At 38.0% G+C, this 22,080-nt stretch overlaps 1 protein-coding gene across 5 annotated transcripts in view; it reads right to left on the reverse strand.

Annotated features, from left to right (window-relative positions):
• Positions 1-22,080, reverse strand: part of col14a1a (collagen, type XIV, alpha 1a) — a 90,213-nt gene that overhangs the window by 62,356 nt on the left and 5,777 nt on the right. For 4 of the 5 annotated variants that reach the window (XM_053233013.1, XM_026939729.3, XM_053233016.1 and 1 more), the window contains 7 exons: positions 20,066-20,209; positions 19,712-19,798; positions 2,608-2,763; positions 2,376-2,495; positions 2,129-2,293; positions 1,494-1,655; positions 563-720 (listed from right to left, as the gene is read on the reverse strand). In XM_053233013.1, the coding sequence (XP_053088988.1) occupies positions 563-720; positions 1,494-1,655; positions 2,129-2,293; positions 2,376-2,495; positions 2,608-2,763; positions 19,712-19,798; positions 20,066-20,209 (992 nt within the window). The remainder of the gene's footprint in view (positions 1-562; positions 721-1,493; positions 1,656-2,128; positions 2,294-2,375; positions 2,496-2,607; positions 2,764-19,711; positions 19,799-20,065; positions 20,210-22,080) is intronic. The other variant, XM_053233018.1, reaches the window with a different exon arrangement.

A 22,080-nucleotide genomic window follows, 5' to 3' on the forward strand; every position in this document is an offset into this window, starting at 1 on the left:
CCTAAATGTTTTCTTGCAATGGAAATGTTTCCTCATAGTAATTAGAAAAGTTTTGTTTTTATGCATTTGTCTTACAAACATAACTTGCTAAACTGCAGTACATTAAACTGTGGGAATGAGAAGGGAATAAGAGTTTCTTCTTTATTATTAATACTGCATGTCGTCCTGACATCATCTGGATTTTATCATCCCAGGGACAATGGAAATGTTAACAGGATTTTGAGTTTAGCTGGTCTGTTACTTGAAAGGTTAAGCAGCTGACTTAATGATAGAGTTTCTTATTTTTTAAAACTGTGCCCAGACTCATAGAATTTTAGAAAAACTGTCCTTTAAAAAAATTGCCATGCAGTGGATCTCACTATTTTTTAAATACATAAAAAAATGTGTGATTGGATCGGCAGAAAGAGGAAGACTTGTTGATATTCACTGCAACTGCAATTCACCTGGTAGGCAGCAGAGAGGTCTAAGTATTTACAAACTACACCTTTAAATTTTAGTAGCACTTTGGCTGTTGACATATAATTTACAGTCTAACTGCATCATAGACCTATTAGACACTTACTTCTTCTGGCTGACCTCCTTTGCTGGGATAGTAAATCACACGGTACTTCTGAACACTGCCTGGTGCATGGGTCCAGGACACACGGAAACTTCGCGCTGTCACTTCAGACGTCACCAAGTCCTGAGGAGAGTTTAGTGTGTCTTCAGGGACTGAATCTCCTGAAAGAAGAAGTAGAAATGGCATTAGAGGCATTACAATGACAAAATCTGTCAGTCAAGCAACATTTACTTTAATAACAGTACAGTCATCTCAAATGTTTTTGGCAAAATTAATATATAAAAGGAATAACAGATGCAACTGGCAATATTCTGAGCTTAAATATACATGGGCTCTACCTAGTTTAATTTAAATGTAATGTAAAAATGTAAAGTATAATGTAAATCATTTTATCTTCCAGACACTGGTTTAAAAAATTCTGACCATCCCTAGAGTTAATATTTGGTGATTCTTTGCCCTGGAGAGAATAACAGCACTGAACCTCTTCCTGTAATGTCTAACAAGATTGAATATTTGTAGAGGGAGCTTGGACCACTCTTCTGTGAAGAACATTTCAAAATCCTGTATATTCTTGACAGTGGTTTTGGGACACTTGGAGCTGTTTAAAAATAAAACATTTTTTAAGATGACAACTAGTTTTCCTTTATTTGAAATATTCTTTAGGGACATCAATCTTTTTTCCTCCATATGTTTTTGAGTGAAATCACTATTATTACAACAAATTAAGTTCTTACATGAATCATCTTTCGTTAGCAGAAAAGTAAGCAGTTTAAATAAAAAAAACAGATTCAATTTTACTACTACTAATAAAATGTATATAATTATATTCATATTCTCTTAAAGGGTGCCAGTACCTCTGCAGCTGAGTATGTAGTGCCTAGGTTAAAATTTCGATAGCCAATGATAAATTCAGATTGTATAACCAAGTACTTACTTCTGATCTCTTTGTCTTGTTGCTCTACACCTTCGCACACAGTCCTGGTCAGACCCTCCACTATAGTATTCATGATGCTGAAGTCGGCCACGTTGTAGGTGTGTGTATCGTGTGGCTCAGAGGCAATGACCTTCAGCTCATTTTCATCTGCGTTCTTTACCCCTACACACATGCAGACACACAAACACACAGTTATAATCACACACGTTTATAAAGACACAAAGACTTCAACTCATATTCTACACTCTGTAAACATTGCTCAAACGTTTCAACAGCAAAGCCAAAGAGAAAGGCTTCAAAACATATATGTCTCACATCTACTTATGCAAGGAATAAAACATGATGGGATCAATAACTATGTTGTATTCCTCTTTGCCATTGCAATTTATCAACAATAGACTTTCCAGTATCTGAAAATATAAACTAGCAGCATCGCCTCTGACTCTTACAAAGCACTTCAATAATCAACACTTTCTGACCATTTAGACTCGTAAATTTCAACAGTGCTGTGGTATAATTAACTTTAAGCATGACCTGTAAGTGTTGCTGCGTTTAATGTACACTTTATAAACTTTATAGTATTTGTATGACAGAAGGGCTTTGTACACAAAGCCCTATGAAGAATCTTCTCTTACCAATGGCAAAGAGCTCAACACCGGCATCCTTCAAGCTCTGGGCAGGACTGTCAACAGCATCCTGAGATTTACCATCGGTGATCAGGATCCCGATTTTAGGAACGTTGCTTCGAGAACCAGATTCTGGTTTGAAGCTGTTCTTCAGAATGTATGTAAGGGCCAAACCTGTGGACACACCAAATTTAAAAATAACAAGACAACCAGAATCTGTATCCTATTAGTCCTCTACATACTGCTAGTATGCTACCTGTGAGTGTGTTTCCTCCTTTGTATGGCAGGTTTTTGACAGCATCAATGACAGAATCTTTAGTGGTAAAGGTATTGAGGTGCCACTCAATCCTGGGATCTCCACTGTACTGGGCCAGTCCTGAGCATCAAAAACATGATAATCCATATAAACTTACTATTAAAAATAAACCACAACATACTGCTAATCACAGTCATGGTGATTCAGAGAAAGGACAGCAAAAGAAGCATACCTATACGGGTTTTATCAATTTCCACATCGAAAGCATTAACCAGGTTTTCCAGGAATGTGCGCACCAGACGGAAATTGAGCCTGCCGATACTCCACGAGCCATCTACCAGGATGACAATATCAGCGATCGCAGATGTGGTGCACACAAACTGATCCACTACAGAGGGATCAAAGAGAAACAGAGAGACACAGGATCCACATTGATAACTAGAACACATTTAACACACATGGCAATGTAAAATGGGATATGCAGGTGCAGGTTTCAGTCCTCGAAAATAGTGCAATGGAATTGCTCAATCTACATGAGTCACAAATGGGAAGGTACATTTTTATTAAATCACAAAGCTTCCAGTAACGTGAGATGAGGAGAACAATATAACAACATGATTTGTGCGTATAATAAGACACAAGTCAAACATACTGTCATTTGACATGTTCTTAAACTGCAGAGGATTTGCTTTGGGCTTCACTCAAGCTACAATACATGAATCTTTAAAAAGAGATAGATTGCTCCTTTCATTCTTTAGCTTTACGTGCATGAGCAATGCCTCTCCCTAGTAATCCCCACCAGAGTTCAGCACCAGAGGGTTATAAACACACACATTTTTAACATGAGCAGTAATGGAGGAGCTCTCAGGGAAGGCAGTAAATTTAGAAATTGCAGAAACACACAAGACACTGTTTAGAGCATGGGAGTGTGCTGCATTCCTCCTTTAGCCATTTACGCCTTGTAAAACAGGCTCTTGTGCCCCCACATCATAATATATAGCCATTTCTCTATATCTCATACATTTTTTGTAGGAAAATACATAGAGCAATGATGTCACTTTCTCTCCAAAACATTTTGAAATCCAGCACCCAACAAGCCACACTAACAGAATGCTGAAAAGGATGTGTATTACAAGTGTAGCTAAGAATTGCCTATTAATAAATTGCAACATGTATTATCTGTAATTAAATATTTATTGATATACTGATAGATTTACAGCAGTGGCTTGTGACCATAGGTTATGGTGATGCAGGGTGGCATTAATAACGATATAGCCTCAACAAAATTAAGCCGAGAGACTATCACATCACACTTGACTTATGCTATAAGTTAATATCTAGTGAATTTTTAGAGTAATCTTGTAATAGGCAGTTGGAAGTCAATAACATAGTCATCCAGCATACAGTCTAGCAGCTTGTTCTCAGTGGTTTCAGATGTACCTTTGTTCAACTGTGTTTGATACAGCAGGTGTGTTTCCCAGAGAGCTAATATTATAATATCATTAACGAGGGTTGCCAGGTTTCAGCAAAATTTCCAGGCCAAATACATCTAAAAAAAACACACACAAATGACTTGAAACGATCTCAAATTTAACAATGGAAAAGGGAGACATATTTTTCTTCTTTTTTTCAGCCTTTGCATTTGAAACAAGGTCCCAGTGGTGAACACTCATTTCTAATGTACAGACATTATCCACTCCTTTCCCTCTCCCAATCTTTACAATATATCTTACAATTGAAATGGTTCTGTACATCATAGACATACTGTCTGCACCTACACTTTTCCTTTTTTTCCTGGCAACGCTGTCATTAACTGTCCTGCCCACTGAAAAGAGCCAGCATGGGACAGCATGATTAGTGCCCCAATGGACCTCTATTAGTGCTTGTTGCAGTTCTTATTTTTGACCACTAGGTGCAATAATAATAATAAGAAGAAGAAGAATGGAACTAAATGGGGCTGTGAGCGCGCTGCTCCACGATTGCGCAACGTCTAGAAAGTTGAGGAAATCACCAGAATATCAGCTTATTTGTCTTAATTTATATTTGTCAAATAGCAAAATTATTTTAAATTGTTGTTCACTCAATAGAGGTAATTAGTATTTCACCAAATTTAAAATGCATGGAGTTATGAATGAGGACTTTATGAAGATTAATAATGAACAAATGCCCCACCTGCCCCTATGAACAAGCTGCCACTGTACATTTGAATATAAACCCTTTCATATAAAGGGTAAGACATAATTATTTTAAGAACCTTTCCAAATTCTTCTGAAGATTTTTGTTACCTTAAATAGTATGTCAAATCAATTTAGACTTTTTCTAAATATAACTTATATTAAGTAGTAGTAAGCTGCCCATATGCAGAAAGTTTGTACAGATATACAGCAGTCATGCTGCAATGATAATTGCAAATAGTTTAGAGAGCTGATTTGGAGGTGATTTTATGTTTTGTGTTTTCTCAAATTGCCTATCTATAAGTGTTGATGCTATAAAAAGGTTAATATGTCAGGTACTCAAAAAGTGCCAAAGTACATTACATTAAATTGAAAATACAAAATAAGTCAATTCAGCACCTCTGAGATTCATAGCAACGGTAAGCAAGTCACTTGTGTGTGTGTAAGTGCTCAATAAAAGCTCATTCTCTGGCCTGTTTTTTAAATTAAATTCTGTATCTCCCATTTCTATTACCAAACAGATGTTGTATGACCTGTGGCATTACACGATGCAGCTGCACACCATTACACCTTCAGCTGCTATCTGTGACAACACTGTGAAAGGAAATCAAGGGAACTTGGAAGAATGAGCATCCTGAGAGAGAAGGTCATTAAATACACAGCAAGAGATCCACTTATTTGGATGGAGATGAACCACGAGGTTGCTCTGCCTTATCAGGAAGCTTGAGCATGAGCCTGAGTATGCTGATGGGAAACAGTGGAGCGAACGCATCAGGATCATAACTGATCCAGCAAAATCGATTCGCTCTAATCCCTGTGAGCTTCAGAGAATCGGCAACAGAGAACGTTTCTGTCTTAGAAGCCCAAGGTCATGTGATAGCAGAATACTGGTAAGAGCACATCGATGTTCTCGGATATATGGCTTGGGGTTTCCTTGAGGAGTCTGTGACAAACACACATGCTGGAGGGAGGAAAAAACATACAAGCAGGTGAGATTAGCATGAAATTAAAGAGAAACAAGCAAGATAAGCAATAAGATATTCTATACATATACAGCTTCATTTATTATGGCCTTTTATTCTCTAATGACATTTTCACATATGAGCTTATGCATTCACACACCAACATACAATCATCAGCAATGATTCATTGTGGCATTAAGACATCAAATGAGGACATACTGTTTGTGTGAAGAGGCTTATGTGAATATGTTAGTTTGCCCAAGTCCACTGAGGCCCATGTGTCTGCACTATTAATCTGCTGTGCTGGCGTCCAATAGTAAAGACTGTAACTCTCGGTTATGTCTCTGCTGGCAATATCTGTTAAAGAGGTGTCCAGGAAAAAAGGAAACAGAGCAAAAGATAATAATACCCTAGAAGCTAAAGTAAACTTACTTTTACACCTATCAGTCCTTTTGCTAAGTCTGAATCAGAGTTAAATTGATACTGTATTTGGTTGCACAATGCACATACTTAAAGAAAACGAAAAGGAAAAAAGGCTAAGGGGCACATAGAGCTAAAACAGAGGTGCTAAGTAAATGATTTGATAATTATATAAATAATTAGTATTTGTATGTCACGTCCAGCATCTGTTTCCTCCTTTTGTTTTCAGTCCAAATATCAAGAAGATGTTGCATGTCTGTCTCAGTTTGTGCCATTTTTAGCAGCTCATATCTTCAGAAAACAGTGAACAGTGAACACAGTCTACAGTGAAAATAATATTGAAGAAAGATTTACTCAATAAAGGTGTGGTAACAATTTCCACACATGAGGTCTTAATAAATTTAACTAAGCATATTTTAAAGGAAGGTTTACACAGCACCAAGGTTTAATTTTACTTATTTATTTCATACAAGAGAGCTTAAATGAACTACATAAACTTCAACTCCAAAAGAAGACATCACCTAAACGTTATCATTACTATTTACTGGTCACTAACAACTTAAATGGTTCCAAACAAAAGTAATACCCCACTGCAATAAATGCACTCACATCAGCCTTAACAAAGACTGAACTAGAGGAACCCAAGATGACTACTTAACTTAAGTGTACGTCCGCACACGTGTGTGTATATATATATATATAAACCATACATCTGACTAAAAAAACACAAAGAGGGTGACCCAAGAAAACATTATTAAATCAAAATTAAATCAGTTTAAAGTTATGAAAACGCGCATGCAAATCAAGTTCAAAAAACACACCTCCAAATTAGTGACTTCTTTCTTCTAGTTTTGTTGGCACTTACAAAATAATATTAAATTTAGCCCAGTAAAGTATGTAGAATATACACTTTGGGTATTAGCCACATATTTACATGAATTAATTTACTACAGAATTTAAAACAACTGAAAGATTCTATTAATGTGCTTTTTTCTGTAAAAAATCACATATCTGTTTTAGTCATATCTACTGAACCACTAAATCTTTTGTTTTTTTTCAGTGCACATGGCATGCTGGGTTAATTTCCTGCAGTTGGGTCGATTGAGAGTTGAATTGCTTTCTCACTGCAATCAAGTCGCACTAGAGTTCTCTTACAAACTAAATGCTGCATGTGTGAAAGCCCTAAAAACTTAATGTGCACCATAAGCAAGGACAAAAAAGGAAAAGCCTGATTTCAGGGTACTTCAGGCAAGACGCACCCCCCTTGGCCTTTTGTCTTGTGGTCAATTGAAAGGCATTGTGCTGTCTAAGTTCAGAATGAAAGAGAGACTTACAGCTCCTAATAGCTGCCTGACCCCATATATCAGTAATGTGAGGGCAGAAAGAAACCATCATGAAAAAGGACAGCTCCATTTGGACTGAGAAAACCTCATCAAGTGAAAGATCTTTACACACACACACAAACACACAAACAAAGTCTTTAGGAAATGTTCCAAAGAAACTTCCATGATTGAGGTGATGAAAAAAAAAAAAACTGCCATTTGACTGATGTTTTAGTTCTGCTTAGTCCACAGTGCACAGTGTTTTGAGTTTAGTAATCGATATCGAGACAGCTTGATAGGATGATAAGAGGTCACATCATGCACGGCAGGAGCCCCAGTAATTTATTAGCATGTTCTGTTTAGTAGAGCATTGCATTGTTTAAATTGGATATTGTTGTTCAGCTGTAGTGGACATGTTACTGAATGAAATGAATTCATTACAATCTACAGAGTCTGAATTTGCAATAATGATTAAAATATGATTAGCCATGACAGTGATGGACTAGCATGACCTTTTAGCCTTAATAAAGTCCAGAATAAATCCAAAACTTGTTTTTGTCCAGCCCTACCATATACACACTCTTAAAAAGTGTAAATGGAGAAAATATAGCTTCATAACCACTTTCTCTTAATGAATGCATTTTTATAGTATTACTAAATGTACAGGGAAATCTATATGATAAAAAAAAAATTCACTTGAGAATGAAATTGCCTGGATAAATATTGATCTATCGCCTTCAAGCTCATTCTGTTCAGCCGTTATATTCAGCAATACAGAAGTAAAAAAAAAATGTGCAGCACTGTATAAATATTTACGAGCAGGAATATTATATCTATAATAAAATCTATAATAAAATCAGATCTTCAGATTTTAGTTATGTGGAGTGTACACAACTTGCTTATCCTACATATGCAAGAAACATGAGTGTCCCTCATCAAGATAGTGGTTTTCTGGGTTAAAACAACCAAGAAACTGTTGCTGGAGGAGGGGAGGGAGAGGGAGAGAGAGAGAGAGAGAGAGAGAGAGAGAGCATCTAGCTGCCAGCAGGACCAGAAAAAGACATTCCAAACGCCATATTTAAATACCATTCAGCCATTCAAGCCACTCAGCGCCCACACTGCTCAACTGCTTGAAGCAAAGACCTCAAATCAAAGTCTTTTTTCCCGTTTCCCGACTTCTCTATTATCCGAAAGAATGTAGACCACAGCCACTCCTTGTCTACCTCCGTTGCTATGGGCTGTGCTGCTCCACCACCAACAGCCAGGCAATAAGCAGAGAAAGACTGGCTTTGTTCAGAAGAGTTGACATTACTTAATCAGTCCATTCAGTCCAAACTGCTTGCATTAACAGACAAGTCATGCGTCCTAGGATGACTACTGATTTTGAAAAATACTGTGTTTGACTTTCAGTCATCAAAGAATATAAATCACAGTCAGTAAAAGTACTGCTACTCCAGTAATTATTCACTTGAGCAAAAGTAAAAGTAATGATCAAGAATTTTAAGTAAGAGTAAGCAATGTCATCTGGTTAAAAAAAAAAAAAAAATTGACTAATTACTTTCCAAATTATTTTTTACATATCTGCAATTGACACAATCTGTGAGGAACTAACCAAGTGAGCTATGTCAAAGTGAACACCACCTCCATTATCAACAGTATATAAACCAAAGGTAAAGTTACCTGTCTCGCTAACTTATTTGGATTTCAGTAGCTTGCTAGGATTAGAAGCTAGCTAGCTAAATGAAGTTTCTTGCTACATGGTTAGCTATCTAGCAAAGATGCCCCTTACACATTATCCTGAGTGTTACCTATAGGCTGTAGAAGCACTTAGATATATTTAACACAACATGCAATCTCTACTGAACATCGAAGTGACATCTTAAGTTTAATACAGAGATTTTACACTGTAAAACATCAAACAATCTGGTCTAGGCTAGTCTTTCTCACACAGCTAGCTAATAGCTTACCTGTACATGTTGGATATTGAGCTGTGAAATGGCTTTGGCTTGCATAATTTACAGTACATTATCACACTGTTTCCTTTTAAACATTAAAAACTGACAATAGCTGATAAATTGGGCCACGGATGCTTTTCTGTCTTCATTGTCTCAGACATTGCTGCTGCTGACTAAGCATTTGGTGCCTGAAGGGTAGACTTTCGACAGAAAACTGCTTTTTATTTCAATCTAGTTTCAAAATTAAGCTATTCAAAATTTGCACATACTACATTTTTCAGTATTATTGTTTTACTCTGTTACAGTGATCCAACTGTCTAACTGCAGAATGCACAGCAACATCCAGACCCCATCTACCCCATCCCTGACTCCATGATCCTTCTGTTCGCACTGAAAAGTCATCAGACAAGACTCCTCTAGACAGACCAGCCCAGTTATGCTGCCAAACCCCAGCACATATCTACAGCTACTTCATAATTGCATCAGAGACTTGCTAATAATGTCAAGGGCATTTTAAAGCTGCTTTCCTACTTCATTTGCCTTCTGCTTATATTTCTTTCTTAAGCGACCATTTATCCCAGGCTGCTCTTTTATAAAAACCTCTAAACGGATCTGCAAAAGAAATAGAGCATTCTGTACGTCAGACCTCTATTTATTTGATTTTTTGTATTTTTTCATGCGGTGTCTGATGATTTTTATAGAAGCACAGACGTTGACTGTGTCTGGCCTGGTAGGATTGGCTTACACGAGTCTGGGGTTTGTATTGGAGCACACACAGTCCAGAAGACACAGTGCACGTGTCACCCCCAATTCCCAAACTCCTCAGTTCCTCAGCTGCACAATATACAGTCTTGGTATTAAAGGTCTCTTTGCACCCACAGTGAGAAACAGGTTTGTGATTACTCGGAGTCAGAATACTTTTAACCCTCAGCAACTGGCAAATTTTATCAGTCAAATTAAATTCTCTCTCTGAGAATACTTTTCATGCATTATTCTCTCCAGACAGCTAATCCTTCAGACACGCATCCTCCTTTCAAACAGTACAAACTATTCAGTAAATAATTCATGAACATTTTTAGTCAAGCTGTCTATTAAACCGCAGACAGTACAGGACTTCCAATTGCATCTCCTCAAAGGGTAAGATGGAATTTAATTTACAGTGCTTTATGCATAAAGAGAAACAATCAAACCGATTATTCAGTTCTGCCTAGCGTGCATAATCTTTACTGTCAGCACTCTGATGCTCCTCATTTCATGAAGGTGAAGAGTTTACCAAGTTGAAGTATAGTTCCAGCATGGAGCCTAATCACAGTGTGCTCCTACACACTCTCAGAAAAAAAAACAGTACTAATCTGTACCTTTCTTTATCACTGGGGTGGCACCTTCAAGGGTATACTTTTGTTCGTACATTTAAAGTCTGTCTTTCACATGATGAACCTTACATGAGCCTTTCTAGGTAAAAGATACACACTAACAGCGGTGGGAAAAAGTACTGAGAAAGCATACTGAAGTGAAAGTTTAGATAATAGGTCAAAACCCAGATAAAAAAATACTTTCCAAATGTACTCAAGTTTTAAAAAGGTACAGTTTAACTTATGGAATTAAATAATGTCATGTTTAACGAGAAAACTAAATTTATTACTTACCTCACCCTATTATAAGAAACTTCACTGTTTTGCCTGAAAAGTCATTCTATCTCTGTATGTTTGCTGGTCATATGCATGACTAATGCTACATACTTTGCTAATGAATTAATCAGAAATAAAATATCCTGTAAATAACTAATAGTTACTAATATAATTAATATATACTAGAGCTAGAATTTGGCGCCTAATTATATTAGCTACTGGAATCAATGCTAGTCTAACCCGGCATTAGGAAAGAAAACAGGCTAACTTAGTTTAATATAGCTAGTTAATGTTAGCAAATTAGAGAAATTTAGCAAATTAGATGCCTTCTTGGTATGCAAAGAAGACACCTCATTTTACATAAGCATATTATACTGTGGTAGGGACAGGGACATTTACAACACTACAGTCCAATGTTTTACCTATCTTCAAACACACACAGATAGCTATAGTGTTAACTACACTGACAACTGTAGATGCACAATTCTTGATAACGGTGAACTTGATTAGATGCTTTAAACTGAACTGTAAAAAAAATGCATGGGAGCCCATTCAGCTGAGGTATAGTGTACAGTCATTGAGAGAAGAAGAGACCTTCAAGCTTTGTAATGAGTACTTTGAAGGTTTAAATACATTGAAATATGTGTCCTAGAAATGTAATAAATAAAGAGGACAAATATTCGGTTTCAATAACACTCAAGTCAAGTATAAATAACACAAAATAATATTGATATAGTAATTATGAGTAAGTATAGTGAAGAAGTACAATAACTCAAGTATTTTAGTAATTTATTAATAAGTAATTAGTAATTAATTACTAAATTAGTCATAAGTATTAAGTAGTACATATTTTCTGTCCCTGCACACTTAAGGTACAAAAGATGTACGCTTGTGGTTAGTACCCTTTTTTTCTGAGATTGTAGAAGCATCAGATGCATGTGCATGAACTGTGCCAAACAGAGGTTAATTACCACTAACATTTATTATTAACATCTGCAGAACAAGATCCGTCACAGGTCTGAACAATGTTCATTACACTATACATTAGCACTCTTGCTTTCAAGCTCAGACACATGGGCTATAAAAGTGAATATATGAGAGTGAGTGTTTGTGCAAAACAGAAAGAGAGAGGCGTCCGGATTAACCACTGCGCACTGTGGCGATGAGTGAACTACTCATCTTATGCTAAGTACTCGCAAATTAGAGTGCTACTGCAATTAGATATGGCAAAGCTGACTCCCTGGTCCTTCTCGTGAAGGTCAAGGGAAGCAAAGTGTCCCAAATGCCTGCAGTATTTCAGCGAGCCAAGATTCACCACTATTTTTACAGAATTTTCTATGCAGTAAGTGCATCTCTCTCTCTCTCTCTCTCTCTCTCTCTCTCTCTCTCTCTCTGTGTGTGTGTGAGACATAATTTATGGTATAGTTTTCCCAGCAGATTAATGAGTAGCATCAATAAGCATTCTGCTGCATTTCATGACACTGTATAATGTTTTATAACTGCCTTATACAGCAATGAATTATGCAGAACTGTAGTTTTACCTAAAGATTAATGGTGTAACGCAGTGACACTATCTGTGTCTCTATCTGTTTATTGCTCAAAATATGTGGATGTGGCCCAAACCAGAACGGGGTTTCTTTCTTTTGTAATACACCAAAAAAAAAAAAAAAAAAAAAAAACAGACAAATGCCAGCAATATCATCATTATCTCTGTGAATTCTGGCTCTGACAGTTCCTCGACCTCAGCTACATCACTCAAGTTCATAATTGGTCGAGACATGAGTGCGGGACTGTTATTTTTTAATCTTTCCCACACAGCTATTATTTTAGTTTGTACCTGCCCTCGATATTTTTTAAGAAATTTAATTGGTTCTGTTTCACAAAAAAATAGACAAACTAGAAGCATAATTTAAACCACTTCAACACAGATGAGGCAGTTACTAAGGATGGGTACCCATAGGAACCCAGTCCTGATGCACACAGAAAAACACAGTTTTACTTTTATACTTTTACTTTCTGCCAAGCTTCCTAACAAAGGGGGAAATAAATAGTCCACATTATATTTGTATCTGTACTTATATTTGTTCAGAACACATTATCTGTTCAATCTGAATAATGTATTTGTATTCAGGTACCGCCCTACTAAAGAAGAAGAACAGAAAACCATCACATATCACAATGATACTTATTTTTAATCAGCATTTAAAGTAGTGTAGTTAATTTGGTGGCATTTGCCCCAATATGCCTGCACAAGAAATATGTGTGCCAGAAGAATTCCCTGTCTTCCCCAGATGGTCCTTTAGCTGCCTTATTATACATTCATCATCACATCATAGCAAATCAGACAACGTCCTTGCACTGCATTTTGTCTGTGTGAGAGGACATGTGCAAGTTTGTGTGCATGTGTGCATGCAAAGTGTGGTTTTCACTTGGTTGACAGCTCTCATACAAAACTCCCCCAAAGAGATCAAGAATCCATGCAGGGAGAGGCCAAGCATAAATAAATAATAATGCAAGAATTTATTGTAGCAAGCAGGATTTCCTTCAAGCTCTGATGGATGGTATAAAAAATTTACATTTTTATACCATCTTTATACCATTTTTTATACCATATTGCCCCTCATGACCAGCACTGCCTCAGCCTTACTGGCTGACTTGATGTGTAAGGAGTGTCACCTAAGAGCCTCTTATTAAGTCATCCATTAGCCGGTGCTGGCCTTCTGCACTGGATAGCAGCCATTTGTTTGGAAGGATTTTTCAGATCTACAGCTGTGGAAACAAAAGGGGGTGTTTGCACCCTTTGAAAAAATTTGGATGTCAGCTAAAATCAGGCCGCAGTAGATGTAAGACTCAGGCATTTATTATGTTGGTGCTACTTAGAAGATTATTCCCACAAGCCGTGTGTAAAACGAAGGCATTTGCAGTTTACTACTTAATTACTACTTAGAGAACTTACTGAAGAAGAAAATTCTTTCAGTATGCACACAAAATCAAAATCTCTGTTACTCAATTGTTTTTTGGACATTTGTTCTCTTCTTTCATTTCAATTTATACAACAGCACTGTTGAATTCTCAACAGAAAGCACGACTCTGACGTGCTGCCAGCTATAACGAAGGCATTTGCAGTTTACTACTTAATTACTACTTAGAGAACTTATTGAAAAAGAAAATTCTTTCAGTATGCACACAAAATCAAAATCTCTGTTACTCAATTGTTGCATAGCACCTCCTGATTATTCATTATGAATCCTGAATCACAGGTTTATATTAATGTGCTAATTCTAATACGTTATTGTTTCTGTAGTAACAGTTCATTCACAGCGATTTGTATGGCGAACATGCCACAAAGAAAACAAAGAAAAATGTAGATTTGTTTATATGGTGAAGCTTGGAGATGTATATTTAACATTTATGGAAGGAATCTCGAGTATAGATGCTTGGTAACAGTCAGTAAGTTTTCTACCACAGGGAAATTTTTTGCACTTTCACGCTTCTCAGTAATATGCATTTTTGTCTTAAATTCAGAAAAGAGAAGAAAAGAGAGACTGTTGAGGGAATGACTGTTTATACAGCTGCTATTAATAAGTGACAACAGGAACTAACTTGTCTCGTGGATATTCCACATTAAATGTAACTAAACAGTTCAAAAGTATGGTCATCATTCAATAATAAATTAATAATAACTTTAACTGTTGGAAACTGGCTGTAGTATAATATATAAAAACATTTTAGGGGTTATTGGAAAATCAACAATTGGCATGCTTTGCATTTTACAGGCCTTATTACACCACCCCATTGTTGATTATTTTCCTATAACAGCAAGCACCTTTGTGTTTTATTCCTTAATTGCACAATTATTTAAGTTTGTAGACTTCATAACTTCATTAGCCTTTCAATGTACAGTTACATTTGGATCTACAAACGTGTATACACTGCAATATACACCATTACCATCCAAAAAGATGAGAATACTGTGATATAAAATGTTGGCTAAATACCTGGTAGTGAATAAAACGCTTTACTACTGGTATTCGGAAAGATGCTGTCCATCTTACAGGTTCAGTTGAAGAAAAAATACTGAAAGAACACCTGTATCATTGCAGGACAGTATAGCTTCAAACTCATAAAGATACGAAGGAAAGCCTTGAGGGGAAAAGGATGTGAGAGAGAAAGAAACAGAGGCGGGGAGAAGGAGTGGTGCCCATCTCTGGACACATCTGCTTCGCTTATGGAGGATAGTGCTAACAGTAACTTATTTCTGCATGTTTAAACAGAGACAACTGTCTGGACAGACACTGGGAGAAAGTGGATGAGACAAAATATCTATCTGCACATTTAAAAAAGAAGAAAAGCAGAGGGAAAGAGGCACAAGGGCTAAAATCAGTATGCAGAGGAGTTACAATCCTCCCCTCATTAACAAATGACACACATTTACACTTCCATATTATGCATCCAAGAACAGTCATCTCCTGTCTTCAGGGCTCTGTGCCTCCCCATTAGAGGTGTGAGGGATGAATGGCAATGCTCCATGCCATGAAAATGCACAAAATGCTTAAAAAAAAAAAAAGAGGAGCGCTTCTCACATCCAACTACTAAAATTGGCTTATTACTGTACGATTTTTGGTCCAATTTTGCTGATGCACAGAAAAATCAGACATCATAAAAGAATTCTTTGGTCGTGAGTTGAGATCAGCTGTGTTTGATCGCAGCGGCACAAAATCGGCTGCCGGTGAACGCATCACGTTATGCATTCTAAATCCACCAGTCTCAACTTACGACCACAGACTTCTTTTACAATGTGCGAATTTTATCTGCATCAGCAAAACTGGGTGAAAAGCATACAGTGCAAAGCCAGGTGTTAGTACACGGCAGCGACAATGGCAACACCTAAGCCAAACATGATAATGGACAGAAACAAAACTAAAAACCGAAAAATTACCTCAAGCCCACTCTGAGTAAGCAGGACGTAGTACTTTTCTTTAAGTGCAAGTCTATCGTTAGAGGATCTTCTCTGTATAATCTAACATGGACAGCACCTTATGGCGCAGTCTCTTCTAGAATTTGCCACAGTGTGACAAGTAATAATCTTAAAAAACTGCTTTAATCACACAGTTTAAAACCAGCTTGCAGGCCTAATCCTGTTTAGCTTCCGAGATCGGATGAGATTGGGTGTTCTCAGGCTGGTATGGCTGTAAGCGAGGACCATTTCTACTTTTGCTCACAGTCAGGTTTAGTCTCCAGAAAATATGCCAGATGCCTATGATTGCATCAGTAGCCCTTGAGCTGCCCTCTACCTTAATTATAGTCAGAGATATTAAATTGGAAATGAACAGTGCCTCCCCTCAAACACACACACACACAAACACACGCGCACACACACACACACACTCAACCTCACAGACAACAAATGTAATTTGCTCATCATCCAGCAAAAGCAATGGATGAACAGGTCAGGGAGATCAATAAACAAACCAGAACCTAAGAGATGGAGCTGGGTTGCATGATTGCATCTTCACTTGTCTGTACATGACCATGCAAATGAATGTTTAGACGCAGATAATAAACTTCTCAAAGTATCTTACCCTTCCACTAGGCCACATGAGAAATAAAGACCTTTGATCAAACATAACGGTAACTAATTCAAAAAATAAAGCCAATTAATGTACACGTCTTGGTCAGACAATTTAATGATGGCCAGCTGATTTGTTGTTTTCGTGGTATACAACAAATTGAAACAGAACATAGTAAACGACTGACCGCCAGAATTGTGCTGTTACAACATTGCGGCTAACTCTAATTCCATTCAGTGACATGATTTGGGTTTTAGAAAGCTGAAGTTTTGTTGTTGGCCATATGGCTGTGTGCATTACACCAGAGTACAAGCCCCAAATTAATCAACAAAACAGATTCTACACAAACTCGCTCGATCAGTATGAGATTAGGAGGAAACTGTTGTACTAAGGCAAGCTATCAGAGCTGAATTTTAAACACTCAGCTGAAGCTGATGAAAACAGCAGATTCAGTGTCTAGCAGTGAAACTGAGCACTCAATAACACAAATACTCTTATAATTGTGATACAGTGTACAGCAGCCCTTTCAATTAGCGTGCACAAGGGGACATGATTAGAATTTCCTAGATGTGAAACATTATTGAATTCATGTCATAAGTACATAATTAATATTATTTGCAGTCCAAAAATATGTACAGTTCAATTCTTTCATTATAGCATAGAAGCCAAAAATCCTTGCTACTGTTCTCATCGGAATTCCAGACAAACATGCAGATAGATAAGAGGACTTGCGTTACTGATTCCCAGAGTGAGTGAGGCCTCGTTTTCTGCCTATCAGCCTTTTCCTCCAGTGAGCTGTGATGTCTCTTTTAGAGAAACTTCTAAAATCTTTGTGGTTAAAATCAGGAAAGCTGTTCAAGCTTGGCACCCTGGCACTAAGACCAAAAATTAGCATTCTCAGCACCACAGCACCTAGCGCTGCTAATGCAGTTCACTGGAGAGCCCTAGAGGACAGCCGTCTCTGTCCAGGGCTTCCAATAGCAGGGATCCCTCATTAAAAGTGTTTTCTTGCAAAAAAAATAAATAAATAAAATCACTAAGGGAATCCACACTGCACATTTCCATTAAAAAGCAGGGCCACCTAGGGAGAGTCCAACGTTATGCATGGCTCTGCCAGCTTGTTTGTACCTCTCATGGGAACGGGGATGTATCACCCTGTCTCCGTCTCTGACTGTGTCTGCCTCAGAGGAGGTTTACAGTAGGTGCAGGTCCTGCTGCATTTCCTCCATGCTGCTCGCCAGTGTCCTGCCTTCTGGCCAAAAAAGTCAGCAAAGCCCATTATCACACCTCTGTCTCCTTCACAGGCTTATACGTGTGACAGATGAGTCTTCTGACAATCACCACCTTTTACCACAAGCCCAGACAAAAAAAAAAAAAAAATGCTACTCCAGGTGGCTTTAACCAGCACTGGAGTCTCAAACTAATTGCTTTCTGAAGGCGACGCCTCTCTCTCTCTCTCTCTCTCTCTCTCTCTCTCTCTCTCTCCTAAAACAATTGCTGCCCTCCCTCTCTCTATCCATGCTGTAATTTCTGGACCTCTCCGACTCAAAGCCAACAGACAGCTGTTTGATATCGGTGTGAGGGGAGATGCTGCTGGTGATTGCCTGCCACATCCAGATGTTAAACATGAATCAGTATTGCAGGTGGTATCTCTAGGCTTTTAATGTTGCGAGAATTGAAGCTGACAACACTCTGAAGAGCTGGCGCATCATTCATCAGCGGTGAGAATCTGATTTTTTATATATTTTTTTTAAATCATACCCCTCAAATATGAGATTCACATCCCACATGAGAACTTGTTTACTTTTATTCTGTCTATTTGGGCAGGATCCCAGGAGAGCCACTTCAAAAGGAAGTGTGATCTTGTGATAGCACACAACACCAGCCAGCACATACAAAAACACACACACACACACACAAAACAAGCTAAACCATCTCTAAGGTGGGTGGCCATGAGGGAAAATCCCTTTCTCTGCTTTTCTACGGATAGCTAAAATTGAAATATGAAGATTTCAGAATCATTCACACTGAGCATCAGACGTGATCTGTGTTTGAAGAGACTTCTTTGTTATGGAATTCATTTCATCAAAGGCACTCTTGCGTCTTACTCCAGTTCTTATTTTACTCACCACCACACTAAACAAAATGCCACTGTCTGGCATAAAAATAAAAACAGTATAAAAACAATATACACTAGGTCACAGCATGAGTAGCCTTAGGCTATAAAAAAGCATTGCCCAGAGCTGCCTAGTAGCCTCTCTCTTGTTTTCTTTAAGTCCCTCTGGCCTTTTTATTTCGCCCCAAAACCACACATGTGGAATTGTGTGCCAAACTGTCCATATTAGCCTCTTAATTATAGCAGTTTAGAGAGAGAAAACACCCTGATAAGCTTTCTTAGCTTCATAAGAGGAAGCTTAGTCTAAATCTGTGCTACCGGGCAGCATTCCACAGAGGTGTCCAAAATTACAGTCTGTGAGCAATGCGTACAAAACGCAGCTTATGTTGACTTCATGTGCTTTTCTCCCACATGGTTTCACCACACTGTGGTCCTGATGAGGGGCCCAAGCATACCACAGAGCCCCACAGCATATTTCAAACCCTTCACAGCACAGATTGGATTTTGCACTCTCGAAAACAAATGGCCACAGCTCGACCCATTAGACCCTCTAACAGTCTTCACTTGCACCGCACGGCAGCTGCAGCTGAGCTGATTGATCAGCCTGGATACCTATTCTGTACACGCTGTGATAATGCTCCCGCACGGTCAACCGTCTACTTGTTTTTTCAGAGATGATCACACAGATATTGAAAGTACACTTTAATCCTCACTCATAGCACCCGCTATTAAAGTTTCTTCTTTCATAGCACCTTGTAATAAGATTATAAACACAAACGCCACAGACTGCTGTCGGATAAATGGCCAAGAACAACCCATCTAGATAGGAAAAATAAACACTTTCACACATAACTGACAGAAGCATGGCCTAGAGAGACTTCTGAATTTCCAAACTAGATCATTATCTTTGACCTTGGCTTCATGAACATGCACATTTTTCTATCAAGAGACAGAAGAGCTGGAAGCAGAGGTGCCTGGGTAGAGCGTCGACCTCCACAAATTCACTTGACTGCAATCCTTATACTCCACTGATGTCTAAAGCCAGTCTCAAAGGTTTTGACAGAGGGGCATTTCCCATTGGCAAAGTTGAAATAATGATTTCAAGGGACAAAAAGAGCATGTGCAAAAGAAAATGTGTATGTGAGAGAGAAACAAAAAGACTAGTTATGTATGTTGCTCTTTGATCTACCTCCTGATAGTTCAATACCATCCTCTGTAGGCATCTCCTTTATTCTCGGTGGTTGGGTGTTTTCTCTCTCAAATTCCCGGCCCTGAGCTGCAAAACATAAATATTTCAGCATGTTCAGAACACATATCTGTATCCGAGGTCCAACATATTGAAAGCTATTTTTCAAGATAAGTGTAACATAAGTGAACACAATGAACAAATCTATTCGATCTACAACTACAATTTATTTTTAACGTAGCAATTATTACGGCAAAAGCAGTAGTGAAAGTAGATGGTGGTTCATCCAAACATAATTTAATTTGGCAAACAGTAAAGGCAAGAAGACTGTAATGATGCTGTGAGTGCTTTCCATACCTCCAAAGCTTCCTTCAAGTGCTCTGCTTTGTTGACTTCCACTCACAGCTATAACCTTGACTTTGTACTCCTTTGTGGGATTGAAGTCATTTATTATTGCCTTGGTTTGACCCTTTCCAATTCGAAGCTCATTCCTCTCTCCATCTATGATCAGACAGAAATCATTGACAGAAAGCTCATTAGCATGCATTACTATGCCTTTTCATTAACTCTAACAAAGCTCATTCCCTATTCGAACTGCCTATTCGAGTCTCAATGTCAAGCAACTGGTGTGGAAGCAATCTGTTTACAGCGCAATTCTGTAATAAGGATTCTGCTGGGAGGTTTGGTGACAAGAATCGAGATGCAATTATCAGCCTAATGATTTATAAGGATGTGATTATGTCTGTCCTGATAGAACAAGTCCAACAGGGTTGGGGAAATCCTTTGAAATTTGTCAGAAGTAGGGATTGAATTCTGGGTTAAATCAAGGGTAGAATGGAATATTTGTTTTAAAAAGCACCCCATAGTCTTGCTGATATTTAATATTTAAGCAATACTGTCCAAACCAAAATGTAACACTCTCTACATTTATTTTTTTATAATCCTTTCCCTTTAATTCATAGACCTTTAGTGTACAGCAAAACTTTCTGTCGATTCTTATGGAGAGGAATGGAGTGACGCTTAAAGCGATTATACTGACTTGATGTGAAACTGCAAGAAATCAGTGTGTGACAGCTTTATGAATAACATGCAGATTCCAATTCAATAGTAGATGTCTTCGATTTGAATTGCTCATAAAGAAATCTCGAATTTCTTTCCCCTGTAGATACCAAAATGAATATATCGTATTACACCACACGGGTGTACTTATGTATTGGAAACATGCCAGTTCAATAAAATTCATCACCGTCCCTATGAACACATGTGATTCAGAATGACATTCTGCTTTTTTTTTAAACACGCTGTGTATCAGCCTTGAACAAGTCTTTCTCTCATGTTGTTAAGGCTCTGTTTCACAACTTGCTTAACCTCACACACCTCTCCATTGGCTTCACACAAAGAACTCTGCTATGACTCCACTCAATTCCATTTCTCTATAGGAAATCCTGGCATTGCCTCTCCAAATCAGACCACTGACTAATGATACTGATTTAAATCCTCATGGCCAACCAAGAAATCAATTTGATTGAGGAATGGGTTAAATTGTGCTTGCTCAGCGGCCACTTGGAGCATGATTGGGGTTAGAGAAGACCGAAGAGGTTCAAGGGCTGAAAATTTTCCTTTGCTGATGTGTCAGCACTTCTTAACAACAATTGAAAAAAAAATGCTGCAGGCAGCAAAGTGTTACCCGGGTGTAATACTTGGTGAGAGGGCATCAAAGTATTCAAAAGTTTCATTTTGGATATTTCCTCTAGACAATATAGATTTCTTATACTGATATATATGACTTTCAGTTTAAATTTCAAGGGGTCTTTTTTTGAGGGAATAGAGCAATCTTCAATGACTGAAAATGGATATGCAATAACACTGATGCTTCCAGCTGCAGTGTTCAGGAGAAAATTAATCTTCTATGTTTTTATTTGGACAGACAACACTGAGTCCAATATCGTGAGCCAAAATCTAAAGTTTAACTTTGTTTGTTTAGTTTAGCGTTCAGCAGAGATCCAAGCCAAATCTGACAAGCAAAGAGCATCAGGCTATGCGGGGGTCCTTTAGCTCTCGAATCAAGGAAGCCATAACTCTTAGGACTGAGTCAGGTTTTTTACAAAGGGTAAACCTCATGTGACCTCTTTCTCTCTCTCTGTCTTCCATAGCTCAGGGATGGCAGTATAGTTATGGGATTTCAAACACACTCAGCTGACAGTAATACTGTAAACTCACGATATGACGGTGACCTCATTCTGACCTGTTCAGCTTCCGGACCTGCCCCTTAAAAACACACTGCAGTCTGCACTCACTGACTGACTTACACTATCACATGTCCTCATTCAACCCCTTCCATCTCGTCAACAACCCACTTCTTCCAGTGGAAC

Source organism: Pangasianodon hypophthalmus, chromosome 1, assembly GCF_027358585.1.
Source record: "Pangasianodon hypophthalmus isolate fPanHyp1 chromosome 1, fPanHyp1.pri, whole genome shotgun sequence".
Classification (NCBI taxonomy): Eukaryota; Metazoa; Chordata; class Actinopteri; order Siluriformes; family Pangasiidae; genus Pangasianodon; species Pangasianodon hypophthalmus.